The sequence below is a fragment of the Ranitomeya imitator genome, chromosome 4, assembly GCF_032444005.1.
Source record: "Ranitomeya imitator isolate aRanImi1 chromosome 4, aRanImi1.pri, whole genome shotgun sequence".
In the NCBI taxonomy this organism is placed as follows: domain Eukaryota; kingdom Metazoa; phylum Chordata; class Amphibia; order Anura; family Dendrobatidae; genus Ranitomeya; species Ranitomeya imitator.
In genome coordinates, this window is record NC_091285.1 from 451,549,931 (window position 1) to 451,565,919 (window position 15,989).

Here is a 15,989-nt window from a genome sequence, read left to right on the forward strand (position 1 = left end):
TTTTCACGCTTCCAGTTAAACTTGGCAAAGGAAATGGGATCCATGACAGTGCAGATATGTTCCCGGTTGGATAATTATGTACAGGATTTCCTTTCAAACAATGTAATTTTTAGTAAATAACCGTATTACTTATTGGGGATCTGCTTTTCTAGGCCAAGAATGTTGTGGTAGATGGTGTTTCTGAAGTTTATTCTTCACTTCATTCCTTTTATTGTAGACATGCATGTGGGTGTCAGGAGATCACACTAAAGGGTCAGTAACCTTCAGTACGACCGATCCTAATGTGGCCTGACAGTCCCCAGATTTACTGAGGCTGTCAGGGCATGATGGGAGTTGTAATTTGACAACTGAAGTACTGAAGGTTGATTACTAGTGATGAGCGAATATCCAGCTGCGGGGAAAAAAAAAAAATCTCCGAGCACTTAAAAATACTCTGAGGACACCCGAGCGTGCTCTGGAAATCTCGAGTAACGAGTATATTCGCTCTTCACTATTGATTACTCCTATTTTAAACAGTCAGGGCATTTGAATAGAAGCTGATCAGCAGCAGGTATAGGGAGCTGTGCTGTTATTCTTGGTACACTATTTACATACTGCCACTGCTGGGATAAGTAATTGCTGGTTTGTCAGATGTTACATGATCCCCACTGATCAGATGGGTAATATCATAAAATTCCTTTAAGGGAACTGTCAGCACAAAATGACTGTTCAAACCAAGTGCAGGCGCTCGGTGCATCATGGCAGGCTAATCGTTTATATACACCTTCCCACTTTCTTGGTTTCCATATATCTCCAGCCTTCTCTGCTTCTATGGCCACTGAACCTTACTTCTATACCATGAAAAGATATTTGAACAAATTATTAAGCAAGATTTCTGTAAGTACTTGGATAAGAATACAGTAGTTTACCAGAACCAGCATGTGTTTGTAGCAAACAAGTCATGCCAGACTAGTCTAATTTCCTTCTATGATGGAATAACTGACTGGGTGGATCAGTGAAATGTGGTAAATATGGTTGTATCTCAACTTCAGCAAAGCATTTGATAAAGTATCTTATGCTATAGTTATTGAAAAAAAAAATAACCAAGTATGGGATTGACACGGCTACAGTTAGATGCATTCATAACTGGCTCTGTGATCATACTCCGTGGTAAAAAATGGTTGCACATCCAATTTTGAAGAATGGTTTAAGTGGGGTACCGCAAGGCTCTGTTCAATATTTTTAGAAATGATCTTGGTAAGGGAACTGAAGGTACCCTAACCAAATTTGCAGATGATGCAAAGCTAGGAGGGATAGCGAGCACTGGAGAACATAGAGAAAGTAATCAGAAGGATCTAGGTAATCTTGAACGATTGGCAGCTGCTAATAAAATATTTAACAGGGAGCAATGCAGGATTCTACATCTGGGAAAGAAAACGAAGATTACATCTACAGATTGGGAGGTATAGAACTAACCAAAAGCCACGTGTGAAAAAGAGTTGCGTATACTAATGGATCACAGACTGCACATGAGTCAACAGTGTGGTGCTTCAGCAGCAGCAAAAAAGGCACACACTGTTCTGGCATGTACTAAGAGAATCTCTGAAAAAGCTGTGACCACCAATCAATAATATAGTATAAAAAGCAGGGTGTGATTCTAGATTAAAAATTAACTTTTAATAAACTCGTTAAAAAATGGTAGACCCAAATAATCAAAACACATAAAGGACTCACAGTACGTCACATTTCAAAAGTCACAGCACCCCGTCTTGCTCCTCCTATCTCAATGGAGAATTACAGGAATCTTCCCCTGATGAGTAGAGAAAAACGAAACGCGTAGGGAAGTATACCTTTTCGTTACTTTGCATTGGGGGTCACTATATAAAAACTGGTGATATTCTATGATGGGGTATTTGTATGGATAATGATGTGCCATCTCCCCAGTCTTTACACCAGATAAAAACGGTCATTAATTCGTTATAGGGTGAAACTGTTCACTTTTTTTTTCCTTTCACACACCATTTTGAGCGGTCATTGCCAATAATAGATGCATATATAAAGAGCATATGTGGTCTGATCTGCCAAATGACCAGGTGATGTGAAATTTGATATTTTTCCGCACTGCCAGCTGATATCGGACCTTTATGTTCCCATGATAGATTTATTCATAGGGATCTTTGGATATTGAGGTCTGAGGCAGTTCGATTTATTTGTGATATTGGCATTTCTTCTTTTGAAATGTGACGTACTGTGAGTCCTTTATGTGTTTTGATTATTTGGGTGTACCATTTTTTAACGAGTTTATTAAAAGTTAATTTTTAATCTAGCATGTACTAAGAGAAGCATAAAGTCTAGATCAAGTGAAGTAATTATCCCATTCAACTCCCCCTGGGTCAGGCCTTATCTAGAATACTGTGTCCAGTTCTGGGCACCACATTTTAAAAAAGACATTAAAAAACTGGAGCAAGTTCAGAATAGAGCTACCAGGATGGTGAGCGGACTCCAAACTATGTCCTATGAGGAACGGTAAAAGGATCTGTCAATGTTTAGCTTGCAAAAAAGAAGGCAACGAGGAGATTTAATAGCTGTCTGCAAATATCTGAAGGGATGTCAGTGTAGAGGGATCATCCTTATTCTTATTTGGACATGGAAACACGAGAAGCAATGGAATGAAACTGAAAAGGAGAAGATACAGATTAGATATTAGAAAAACCTTTTGACGGTGATCAATGCGTGGAACAGGTTGTCACGATAGGTGGTGAGTTCTCATTCAATGGAAGTTTTTAAACAGAGGCTGGACAGACATCTGTCTGAGATGGTTTACTGAATCATGCATTGAGCAAGGGGTTGGACACGATGACCGTGGAGGTCCCTTCCAACTCTAACATTCTATGACTTCAGAGTTGTCAATCAAAGAAAAGGGGGATGTAGATGGAGGGAAAACAAGCAGGTGGGAAAGTGTATATAAATGATGGGCCCCGCAGTGACGCACCAACAGAAGGACTTAGTTTGAACAGTCATTGTCTGCTGACAGGTTCTTTAACTTTTTAGGCTTTTGTATTTATGTAATATAGAACATACCTAGTTTTCCTTTATTGTGGCTAAAATTTGTTATATTGTGTTTAATCACTTAAGATTCCTAATACAAAGTAAACGTGCTAGCATGTTGGTGTTTTATTGGTAAATTACACTGTTCAACAAATTTTTGTTAAGTCTTTATAAATGCATTCAAAGGAGCTTACTTGTATTTCTATGATCATAAGGGAACATATTACCATATCGCTAAATCATTAACTCTAGTTTTTAAAATGGGAGATGTGGGGCAATGAAATTGGCGAAATACACACATTATGGTTACAAGGTGAAATTGGCAAAAAGCTTCCACACGTTTATTCGGAATTTTTATGGCAAACTATCATTACATGGGCCAAAATACAAGTACGGTAACTCCATTTATTGCTATTTCAAATTGGGTGCTTCCTCTTGGCCTGCCGTTTGTTGTGTAGATCTGGAGCTTCTCTTTTGATTGTCCAGCAGCAGTAGTCTCTAACATTGCTGCCCTCCATTTCCCTTCATACCTTTTCTCAATGGCAGCAATGTCCTGATGGAATCTATCACCGTGTTCATCACTGATGATGGGAAGAAGTCGAGGTGGAAATGGAAAAAGTGAATCTTCAGAGACTTATGTAACCCAAGCTTGAAGTAGCACATGAGCATGTCATCCACCAGCTCTTTGTAACGCTTGTTTCCCAAAAATCCTGAACAAACACTCTTCACCCCTTTATGACATAGGACGTATAGGTACGGTCAAGGTCCTGTCCCTGCCTTTTGATGTGAGCTCAGATGCTGAGCCAGTATCTTTCTCCGGGATTTGGATGTTTCACCCCCGGATACATTTACTTCACCTGTGGGAAGTTATACCATCCAGCTACCATACCATCACGCCAGAGGACCCCTTTAACCAGCGTCGGTCCCTACTGACCGAATAACACAGGTGGCGTCACAAACAAACTTTATTCTTAAACTCCCTTTAAAGACCTTTTCCTTTACTTGGGTGCCCGGGGCCACGGATTGGGTCGCAGCCACCGTGACATCCCCTTCAAGTACCGGACCCGGTACAGAGTAACCCACTGCCCTGGCGGGCGACTCCACTTGGCGTCACGTACAGGATGAACCCGGGGGCGATCTTCTGGGGGCGAAACATCCTATAACCATCTTTTTCCACACATTACTGCTGATCAGATCAGCTGTCATGTGCCTTGACCAGGCAGATCCACCCTCACGTGATTGCAGGGCGCCGATGGGTTGTCATGAGTCGGGAATCTGCTCACGGCTGGCGTTCATAGGATATTGAGATTTCTGTTACACATAGTGCAGCAGCTCTACTATGTGTAGCACAGGCGAACGAACGGTCGCAGTTTAGTCTCCTAAGGGGACCATTGAAGGCAGTAAAAAAAACAAAAAAAAAATAACTTTAAATTTCCCCCTTTATGCCCCATAAAAAATAAAACAATTAAAAAAAAAAAAAAAGTTAAGATACACATTTGGTATCGCTGCTTTCAGAAATGTCCGATCTATCAAAATATAAAGGAAACTAATCTGTAACAAGAATAAAATTGAAACTCCAGAATTGCGTTTATTTTTAACCTCAACGTTGCAATAAAAGGTGATTAGAGATGAGCGAATTTGATCGGGTCCCTGCTTATTCAGCAAGCTATAGCACTTATTGAATAAGCTGCAGAGGGAACCCGGATACATGGAGCGCGCCGGCTGATCAGCTCCGCAGCTGCATGTGTCGCGGCTGTGACCGTGACAACACATGCATGGAGATCCCAACACACAGGCTCTCGATGCATGTGCTGTGACTGTCACAGCCGCGACACATGTAGCTGCGGAGCCGAACACTGATCAGCCGGAGCGATCCAGGAAGCCGGGCTCCCTCTGCAGCTTATTTGGTAAGCGCTATAGCTCGCCGAATAAGCCCTGACCAGATCAAAACATCGTATCTGTTTCAAAATGGTATCAATAAAAACATCAGCTCAGGGGAAAATTAAGTTTTCTTACAAATGTCAGATTTTTTTTTTCACCACTGAAATAAAAAAGAACTTGTACAATTTTGGGCTCTGCACACTCGTACTAACCTGGGGAATCCTATTTCCAGGTCCGTTTTAGCATTTGGTGAACAATGTTCATAGAAGAGCCCAAAAAACAATTGTGGAATTGCCCTTTTTTTTGTTTTGCAATTTCACCCCACTTGTAGTTTCTTTTCTTTCATGGTTTTTCAGTACACTCTATGGGAAAACCAATGGTGATGTTCAAAAGTACACCTCGTCCCATAAAAAAATCAAACTCTCATATGGGTATATTGACCACAAAATAAAAAAGTTATGGCTCTGGGAAGAAGGGGAGCAAAAAAAACAAAACTGAGAATGGCAAGGTGGTGTAGGGGTTAAACTGATTCCACACTGCCTTTGTCACCATTCTGTGCGTCATGAACTGAATGTCCTTGTCAATCTCTCTCATTTGTGGGCCAACAAAAGATTCCCTGTCTCCATTTTACATGACTCAATTGAGGACATTTTGAAGTCAAATCTGGTACTTGAAACCATCCCTTTCTTGTGGCTTTTTACAAAGTTTTTCATTAGTCCTAGTTTCATGTCTAGTGAAGAGAGTAAAATTTTCTTAAAATCAACCAGTTAGTTAATTTTGTATGTTTTTTTTTGTTTTTTTTTTTACCAGGCTGAAGAGATTCTCTTCCTGGATATTGCCAACCTAATATGAAAAAATGTATTCACTTCCATTATGCATCCATCACTGCATTATGATTCTCTACGATCTACCCTTCTAAAATAAATTGAGAATTAGCTCTGTTTTATTTCTCGTCATTTTTGTTTTTAGCAGCATCAAATCTTGACTATTTGGCTACTTTCTTGGCTACTTTTTTTTTTTCTTTTTTAAATTTACAATTTTGTTGTTGAACAGTGTTATTTATCTAGTTGTATTCTGTATATCGAACATGCCAGTTGGCTGTTGGGAGGAGCCGTTCAGCCACAACATCAACATTATCTAAAGCTGACCATAAGGCTATGTGCACATATCAGGATTCTTTGCAGAAATTTCCTGAACAAAACCAGACTTATTCTGCAGGAAAGCCGCATGCGTTTTACTCGCGTTTTTTTGTGTGGATTTTTTGCGTTTTTGTTTTCCGGAGCTTCCCAATGCATTAAATAGCTGGAAAGCCGTGAAAAATGTGCAAAATTAATGAACCTGCTGCATTTTTTTTTTTTTCGCAGAAAACAAAACGCAAAATGGGAACAAAAATTGCGGAATGCATTAAAAATTATGGGTTGCCTAATGTAATTTTTTTTAAAGCCGAAAACCGCCAAAAACACGCGCAAAAAAAGCGTGTGCACATAGCCTAAGTGATCCTGGGTATGCTATGTAACCAGTGAGAAGTTTCTATTATTACAACTGTAACTTTTTTCCCATCATGCCGATCAGCTCTGCCTCTCAATTAATGACTTTTTTTTTGTTGGTGGGAGAGAAAAATGGACGTTTGTCCCAGTCCTTTCCGTGGTGTGTACTAATGTGGTGGACCCTGGTGGGAGAAAGCAGGTCTGCTTTTACATTTTCCGTGTACATTGCTAGGAAAGCAAACCTGCGCTAATCCTCACACCCGGGGTAGTTAGTTACCTTTGTGTTGTATGTAACGTTGGTAGTGTCGTGTTTATTGTGCAGGATCCTGCTGATAGACTTAGTTTGATTGCACACTTTTACTAATCCTAATCTGGGGGCCAGTCACAGCATGTGTACTATGGTCTGTGACGGGATAGTGTAATATGTGGGGTTGTGTATATACACATTAACCTCCTGTATGCTGGACTCCATTGTGTGATCTTACTCTCACATGCATGTACTGTATAATATGTAGATGAACATTTTCAGCACAAAATTTACATTCTAATTTCTGATACCATTAACGGAGCTGAAAGGGAATCTGATATAACAGTCCACCCCCCCAAGCTGTTCATATGATCCTGTTGCTCGCTGAATTATTGGTAGATTTTGTCTTCCAAGCCTTTGCTTAAGCAATGTGTTACTGGCTGAAAAATCGCTATTTTTATAACTATTGTTATTATTCACATGCTAATGAGGCTTAAAGGGGTTGTCCACTACTAGGACAAACCCTTCTTGATCAAAATGTTTGGCCCCCCATAAAATAATAAAGCCTATACTCGCCTCCTGTGCTGGCGTCACTGTCTCCGCCTTCAGACATATTGAACATGAAGAGGAAGTCCGGGTTGCAGCTGATTTTGGACTTCCTCTTCATGTTAAATTCGACAGATTGGGCATCCCGCGTCACCGCAATAGCCCGGAGCCTCGAGGAGAGCAAGTGCCGACACCGCAAGAATGGCGCCATCACGGGAGGTGAGAATAAGCTTTATTATTTTATGGGGGCCAAGCAAAGGATATGAGAGGAAGTTGTTCAAGTAGTGGACAACTTCTTTAAGAGCTCCATAAGCGTCAAAGCACTTACTGATCCTCTGCCTTGCTGGCCTTATTCCTGCCCAGCACCACCTTCTATTTGACTGACAGCTTCCCTGGCCTCCACTTGTCTACACAGCAAGTGCGCTGTCGGTGAAGCAGAGGAGGGTGGGGCTGGGCAGGGAATGTAGCCACGGAAACAACGGCTAGGCTAGTGCTTGAACACTCCCTAAGCACTTAACTTGTTTTAACCGGACAACCCCTTTATCACCTATCCATAGGATAAGTGGTGATATTGATCGTGGGGACCCGACCATTAGGACCTGCATCGGTCAGCAGAACGGAGCACTTTTATCTCTTAGAAATGAGTGGTAATGTACATGCTCATGCACTTCTCCATCTATTCTCCCTGTGCCACATTATTTGGCAGCCTCATAGAATTAATGAAATGGCGCTCCTAGGTAAGTTTCCCATTCTGATTGTTGCAGGTCCCAGCAGTCAGACCATGGGCGATCAGTAAGTTCTCACATGTATTCTGGAGTGGTGATGACTTGCTTTTGATGGAGAACCCCATTTAAGCCTAATTTGCATATTCATTAAAATGGCGCATTTTATTTTATTTTTTTCTACAGTCAAGGAGCAACAGATTGCGTAAATGTACTGGTGACGTTATTTTTCATGGATCAACATGACCATGTAACCTGTTTGGGTGGTGGATCGTCCTGTCAGATTCTCTTTAAAATGATTAGTTTATGCATTGGAAGGTAATTGGGGAAGCTATGTGGATCCCAACTCCTTTACCCTGGCTTTCTTCAAGCTCACTCTGATCTTTGGCTCTCTTCTCCTTACTGCACGTGTGCCTCCGGGTGACCCCATGTGTGTATGCAGTGAACAGTATTACACTGGCGGTGAATCTGATTGGCTGCTTGGCGTGGATGATTGGAGGAGGTGCAGCTATGAATTTCGGCCTGGCGTTTCTATGGCTCATCCTTTTCACTCCCTGCTCCTATGTGTGCTGGTTCAGACCTATTTACAAAGCTTTCAAGTAAGTATCTATCTGCCTATGTAAATCTTTAAAGTGTTAGAATTCATATCACCTTTGTTCATTCATGCACACTGGATGTGCCCTTCATGTAGCTAATCTTTCTTTATATATAGACACCGAAATAAGTGGAGTACTGTTACTTGTGTACCTGTGTAAGTCTGCTAATATCTATTCATTCAGTTAAAGGGCTTGTCCTTTACTCGGACAGCCTCTTTTTAAAGGGGTTATCCAGGATTTGGGTACAACTCTGCAGTCACTCTGTGTGACTGCAAACTTGTGAATCCCCACATCACCCAATACGTACGCTGTCAGTACTCTCTGGTGCCCAGGCAGGGCTTAACCACCAAATTGCATACATGTGGTCAAGTGCTGACTAGACTTGCACGGCCTCAATACAAGTGTATTGCGTGAGACCAGACACTTCTAGTCGGAATGCGACCGAAAGTATGCAAATTACATGCTTGCGGTCACATGACATGACATCACAGCATCAGATAATCCTGACCATACGCACAGAGTGACTACAGACTTGTACCCCAAGCCTGGACAACCTTTACATTCTATATTATATTTGGGAGTAAGTTTTATATATACACTGCTCAAAAAAGTAAAGGGAACACTAAAATCCCACATCCTAGATATCACTGAATGAAATATTCCAGTTGTAAATCTTTATTCATTACATAGTGGAATGTGTTGAGAACAATAAAACCTAAAAATTATCAGCGTAAATCACAACTAATATCCAATGGAGGTCTGGAATTGGAATGCTGCTCAATATCAAAGTGGAAAATGAAGTTACGGGCTGATCCAACTTCAGTGGAAATGCCTCAAGACAAGGAAATGATGCTCAGTAGTGTGTGTGACCTCCACGTGCCTGTGTGATCTCCCTACGCCTGGGCATGCTCCTGATGAGGCGGCGGATGGTCTCCTGAGGGATCTCCTCCCAGACCTGGACTAAAGCATCCGCCAACTCCTGGACAGTCTGTGGTGCAACGTGACGTTGGTGGATGGTGCGAGACATGATGTCCCAGATGTGTTCAATAGGATTCAGGTCTGGGGAATGGGCGGGCCAATTCATAGCTTCAATGCCTTCATCTTGCAGGAACTGCTGACACTCCAGCCACATGGGGTCTGGCATTGTCCTGCATTAGGAGGAACCCAGGGCCAACCGCACCAGCATATGGTCTCGCAAGGGCTCTGAGGATCTCATCTCGGTACCTAATGGCAGTCAGGCTACCTCTGGCGAGCACATGGAGGGCTGTGCGGCCCTCCAACGAAATGCCACCCCACACCATTACCCTCCCACTGCCAAACCTGTCATGCTGAAGGATGTTGCAGGCAGCTGATTGCTCTCCACGGAGTCTCCAGACTCTGTCACGTCTGTCACATGTGCTCAGTGTGAACCTGCTTTCATCTGTGAAGAGCACATGGCACCAATGGCGAATTTGCCAATCTTGGTGTTCTGTGGCAAATGCCAAGCGTCCTGCACGGTGTTGGGCTGTGAGCACAATCCCCATCTGTGGACGTCGGGCACTCAGATCATCCTCATGGAGTCAGTTTCTAACCGTTTGTGCAGACACATGCACATTTATGGCCTGCTGGAGGTCATTTTGCAGGGCTCTGGCAGTGCTCCTCCTGTTCCTCCATGCACAAAGGCTGAGGTAGCGGTCCTGCTGCTTGGTTGTTGCCCTCCTACAGCCCCCTCCACATCTCCTGGTGTACTGGCCTGTCTCCTGGTAGCACCTCCATCCTCTGGACACTACACTGACAGATACAGCAATCCTTCTTGCCACAGCCCTCATTGATGTGCCATCCCTGATGAGCTGCACTACCTGAGCCACTTGTGTGGGTTGTAGAGTCCGTCTCATGCTACCACGAGTGTGAAAGCACAACTAACATTCAAAAGTGACCAAAACATCAGCCAGAAAGCATTGGTACTGAGATGTGGTCTGTGGTCCCCCACCTGCAGAACCACTCCTTTGAGGGTGTCTTGATGATTGCCAATAATTTCCATCTGTTGTGTATTCCATTTGCACAACAGCTTGTGAAACTGATTCAGTGTTTCTTCCCAAGTGGACAGTTTGATTTCACAGAAGTTTGATTTACTTGGAGTTATATTCTGTTGTTTAAGTGTTCCCTTTATTTTTTGAGCAGTGTAGATTAGATTTGTCAGTGAATATTTTATATCTCTGTCCTCTTTTTCTGAGCTGCCATCAGCTGATTTATTATCACAGATGGCATCAAAGTTGAAAATGCAGGGAAATATAATTCCTATAAGCCAAACAATGCAGAATTTCTAATAAATAGCAATTGTAAAAATAGTTAGGGCAAAATATGCCTGCACTTAAGTAACAAAAAAATAATTTAAAAGGCAAACAACTCTTAACATGCTGTGACATGAATGTTTTAAAAATAAATAAATGAAAAATATTTTTTTCTTTTGTCTAGTGGAGAGTGGGTGTATATATAATGACAAAATGCAAAGTGAAGGAACAAAATAGAAGTCTAAGTTAATTTAATATTTAGTGTAACCACCAGAGATAAGGGGGCCTGCCAGAATTTTAATTTGCCAGTCACAAAGATTTTACCAAAAAAAAAAAAAAATTTGCTTTGTGCCTGAATTTGGGTGGAGCGAGTTACCAAAAAAAATTTGTATTTTGGATAATACAGACCAGACTTCAGAAGAATTCAGTTCTTCTCAATTAAATTTGTTCTTCTCAATTAAATTTGCCCATCTCTAGTAACCCCCCTTTGATTACACAAAGTCGAGGGATTTTGTAGGATTGTAGACAGGTGTATGAATAACCAGTTACATAAAATAGGTGATAATGGTCATCATTTTCATAAGTAGGGTGAAACACCATAATTAACGGAGACCGTAATAGCTGTGTAGGAGGTTTAAAACTCGAAGAGGACCAGCCAAACTCTGCTACTATGTTTGTAGAAGAATGTTTTGTCTAGGGCTAAACACCATGGCAAGACTGAGCACATCAACAAAACACAAGGTAAGCTATATGCCATCATCAAGATCTCTCCCAGGCTAAGATTTCACAGCAAACTGGAGTTTCAAGACTGCGCTTCTACTTTTTAATAAGGATCAGGAAATGGGCAATGTTGAGGACTATAGACGTAGTGGTCGGCCAAGTAACTTAGTGCAGAAGATGAAATACACATCATGGTTGTCTCCCTTCGAAATCGAAGATGTCCAGCAGTGCCACCAGTTCAGACTTGCCAACAACTAGTGAGATCCAGCTATACCAATCACCATTTCAGAGGAGTCTGGCCAGATGTGGTCTTCATGGAAGAATTGTGGTCAAAAAGGCCGATGCCTATCCATGATGTAATATTATCAGGGAGGCATATGCAGGTGTTTGGACCCTAAATAACATCATCTATGTAAAGGATCTGAAATGTTGATGATGCATATACCTTTGTATTACAAGTCTGTTTTCTAGAAATCGGTCTGTGAATATTTATGCAACTGAGCTCACAATTGCAGTGGGCTTCAATTACACTTGTAGTTCTCCAGCTTAACTCCCTCTTTCTACACCTGCCACCAGCCTTCTGACAGCTCACCCTTCTCTGTGACCTGCTCCCTTGACTGCGATCTCACGCTGGAGCTGTCACTCCTGGAGACGGGCTAGTCACAGATCGATAATCTGATCTCTCAATTAGATCAGGACCTTATTGTGTGTAAGCGCCCCAGAAATGACAGCGCCTGTGAGAGATCTAGGGTGGGGCAGCAACCCCTGCACACGTGCGCTAATTTGCATAAACATTTACTGTTTGATTTCAAGAAAACGGAGAAACTGACTTATAATACAAAGGTATAGATATAATCAACTTTCCAGATGCTTTACGTAGATGTTCGTTTAGGGTCTGAAAACCTGCTGACAGGTTACCTTTAAGAACTATCTTTAGCATAAAGAAGAAAAAGAAGTCCTGGAAATGAGGATCTGGCCCCATAGAGCCTCAATCTCATCATCGAGTCTGTCTGGGATTAGATCAAGAGAGGATAGGGATTTGCCGACTTCCTCAGAAGATCTGTGGTTAGTTCTCAAAGATGTTGGAACAACTGTCCTACCTAGTTCTTTCCACAGCTGTATAGGTGTAACAAGGGAAGAAAACCCAGCATCTGCGGCTATGGGCAAAGGTATTAAAACATCGCTTTTAATAGTGACATTTTAAAAATGAAGGCAGCACTGGAAGAAAAAAAAAACACGCCGGAGTGGTGCCTTAAGGCAAAGTGTGGTTACACCAAATATTGATTGGGTTTAGATTTCTCTTGTTCATTCACTTGCCATTTTAATAATTGATAAGAATAAACTTTTAACACTACTATTTTTGAAAGCATTCTTACTTTGTAGTATTTTGTTTTCTCAGCACCTGCCTAAATATTTTTCACAGGCAAATGTAGTCTATATAATCATTTACACTTTTACATTACTCTTTGTACAGGACAGACAGCTCCTTTAACTTCATGGCGTTCTTCTTCACCTTTATGGCTCAGCTGGTCATCAGCATAATACAAGCTGTTGGTATTCCTGGTTGGGGAGTCTGGTGAGTCCTTAGATACATTTTTATATTCGGATCTTAGAAAAGCATGGTGTTATTTTAGCGGATCCGAGGTTGGTTGCACAATCTTAATCTAATCATAGAAAACATACACAGCAAACAGTCTGACTACTGTATTAAAGGGAACCTATCACCCCTAAAATCGAAGATGAGCTAAGCGCACCGGCATCAAGGGCTTATCTACAGCATTCTGTATTGCTGTAGATAAGCCCCCATTGTATCATGAAAGATGAGAAAAAGAGGTTAGATTATTCTCACCCAGGGGCGGTCCCGCTTCTTGTCTTCATGCTCCGGCGCAGGGGTACTTTGTCTGCCTTGTTGAGAGCAGAGCAAAGTACTGCAGTGCGCAGGCGCCGGGAAAGGTCAGAGAGGGCCCGGCGCCTGCGCACTACAGTACTTTGCTCTACCCTCAACAAGGCAGACAAAGTACGCCTGTGCCGGAGCCGCAGCATGAAGACGAGCATGTCATCCTATGAAGATGGGAGGTCCCGGACAGCCCCTGGGTGAGTATAATCTAACCTCTTATTCTCATCTTTCAGGATACATCGGGGGCTTATCTACAGCATTACAGAATGCTGCAGATAAGCCCCTGATGCTGGTAGGCTTAGCTCACCTTCAATTTTGGGGGTGACAGGTTCCCTTTAAAGAAGCTCTGGTAGAAATATCCCTCTGCCTCCCATATCCCTGGACATTATAACTGTAATTGTATTAATGTTTAGTGATGAGGATGATAAGCCAATTTCCGGTGACTCTGCTGAGAGAAATATGTCGTAGGCATGCTAGTGCTTACTTGTCAGTATGTGTGGTCTGTAGTGATGAGTGAGCGTGCTCGAGTACTGTGCTCGAGTCGCCGCAGCAGCATGTCTTGCAGCTCTTCGACAGCCGCAACACATGCAGGGATTGCCTAACAGGTAATCCCTGCATGTGTTGCGGCTGCCGAGCATAGTACTCGAGCATGCTCAGATAACACCTTATCCGAGCATGCTCACTCATCACTAGTGGTCTGCTCCACTGCACAGTGATGGATGACTACTTTCCAGAACCTTAATGCTTCAATGTAACTGCTACATTGTTGTGAAATAGAATGTCCCATAAACCTTTATCTGCTATCCACAGATTTAGTGATAAATGTATGAACATTGGTGATCTCGCTGCTAGAACACACAGCAGTCCCAAGAATGGGAATTCTAAAGTTCCCTTAGTGACTGAAGCATTAGCGATCATGTGTGACCACTGCCCCATTATCTGCCTAGAACTTTCATAATTAGTTTTATGTAGCAGCAGTAATGTGAAATGACTCACTAAGGCTAGTTTCACATTTGCGGTTGAGTCCGCAGCGTCTTGTCCACAAACGCATGCAAAACTGCATGCTAACGCTGCGTTTTTTTATCCGCATCAGCTTATGCATGACGTTAAAAAAAGCTGCGTTTGCATGTCTTTTTGCATGAGTTTTCACTTTTTATGCACATGCCTTCGATATTTCCAGGAGGGCATGTCTCAATGGGCGGATCTAAATCCGTTCCTGGACATGCGCAGTCCAAAGTACGCGAGCAAAATTGCAACATGGTGCGTTAGCCGCACACCGCGAAAAGACGCATGCGTAAGCAAACACATGCACCTGCGTCCACAATGTAAAAGATAGGAAATCAAGACTCATGCGGATGTATGTGTCAGAAACGCTGCGGACACAACCGCAAATGTGAAACCGGCCTAACACTTCAATCACATAAGGAATCTGTGGGCGTTCTAGCATTTGAACTTCCAATGACCTAACCTTTATCACATGGCCTGTGGGTAGGTAATAACTGCTGTTTATATTGGACAACCCCCTCATTTATGATCATGAGAAAACCCCTTTAATACAAGCTCCGGATTTAAAGTGAACCTGACAGCTGATGCATGCTGCCTGTGGATTTGGCAGTATGTATCTGTCACTAGCTATATGATCTCAGCCAGGGGTGTATGTGTGTTTTAGTTTTTTTTTTTTCTCTAAAATGCTGCAGTGTTTCAGAATATAACATACTCTAAAATCTGCTGGGGACAGAGCAGTGCTGGATACTTGTTAGATAGTTGGGTCCCCAGCTGCTTTTTACCATCCCTTGCCTTGGATTGACCTGTCACTGCCTAAGGCCGGGGTTATACTTGCAAGTAACTCACGCGAGTCTCTTGCATCGATACCGGCACTGCCGCCGGCACTTGGCATCGGGAACGTTCAGCTGCATAGAAAGACATGTCGGGTATTGATGTGCAAGTTTCTCACATTGCACTAGCAAGTGTGACCCCCGGCCTAATAGTACCTCTAGGCAGAGACCTGCCACTCAATGGCAGGGGGAGGGCTAGGCTCCAGCACGGCTACTTCCCGGGCAGCGTTTAAAGTTTGTTTTTTCTTGGAAATGCCCGCAGCATTTCAGGGTAAAGCATAGCTGGCTGAGATACAGCCAGTGACCGATACATGCTGCCTGTGGATTGGGCAGTATGAATCAGCTGTCAGGTTCGCTTTAAATAGAAACCACTTTGAAGGGGTTTCCTCATGATCATAAATGAGTAAAAATACAAAGTAGTGGTAAAAATAAGCCACTTTGCATTTAAAATCCTTAGTTCTGAAGCACGGGGATTTAAAATCTTCTGTTTTACTGCTTTGTCTAGGTTACTGGCCCCTACTGCAGTCTGAGGTGGCAGGTGTCCTAGACAAGGAGTATGTATTAGGCTGGTTTCACACGTCCAGATAATTCCAGTACCGTATAAAATCGGTACTGGAGTTGTCCGTGTGCTCACGTGGCACATCCGTGTGGCACACGTGTGCCGCCCGTGTGCCCACTGGGTACCACACACACCGTGCAGGAGACAGCGCTAAAGTTTAGCGCTGTCCCCTGCATCGTGCTGAATCCGCGATTCATATCTG

The 15,989-nt window shown here is 42.6% G+C and overlaps 1 protein-coding gene across 3 annotated transcripts in view; it reads left to right on the forward strand.

Moving 5' to 3' along the window:
• Positions 1-15,989, forward strand: part of SCAMP5 (secretory carrier membrane protein 5) — a 75,820-nt gene that overhangs the window by 46,611 nt on the left and 13,220 nt on the right. For all 3 annotated transcript variants that reach the window (XM_069765753.1, XM_069765755.1, XM_069765754.1), the window contains 2 exons: positions 8,353-8,509; positions 12,971-13,072. In XM_069765753.1, coding sequence (XP_069621854.1) covers positions 8,353-8,509; positions 12,971-13,072 — 259 coding nt within the window. The remainder of the gene's footprint in view (positions 1-8,352; positions 8,510-12,970; positions 13,073-15,989) is intronic.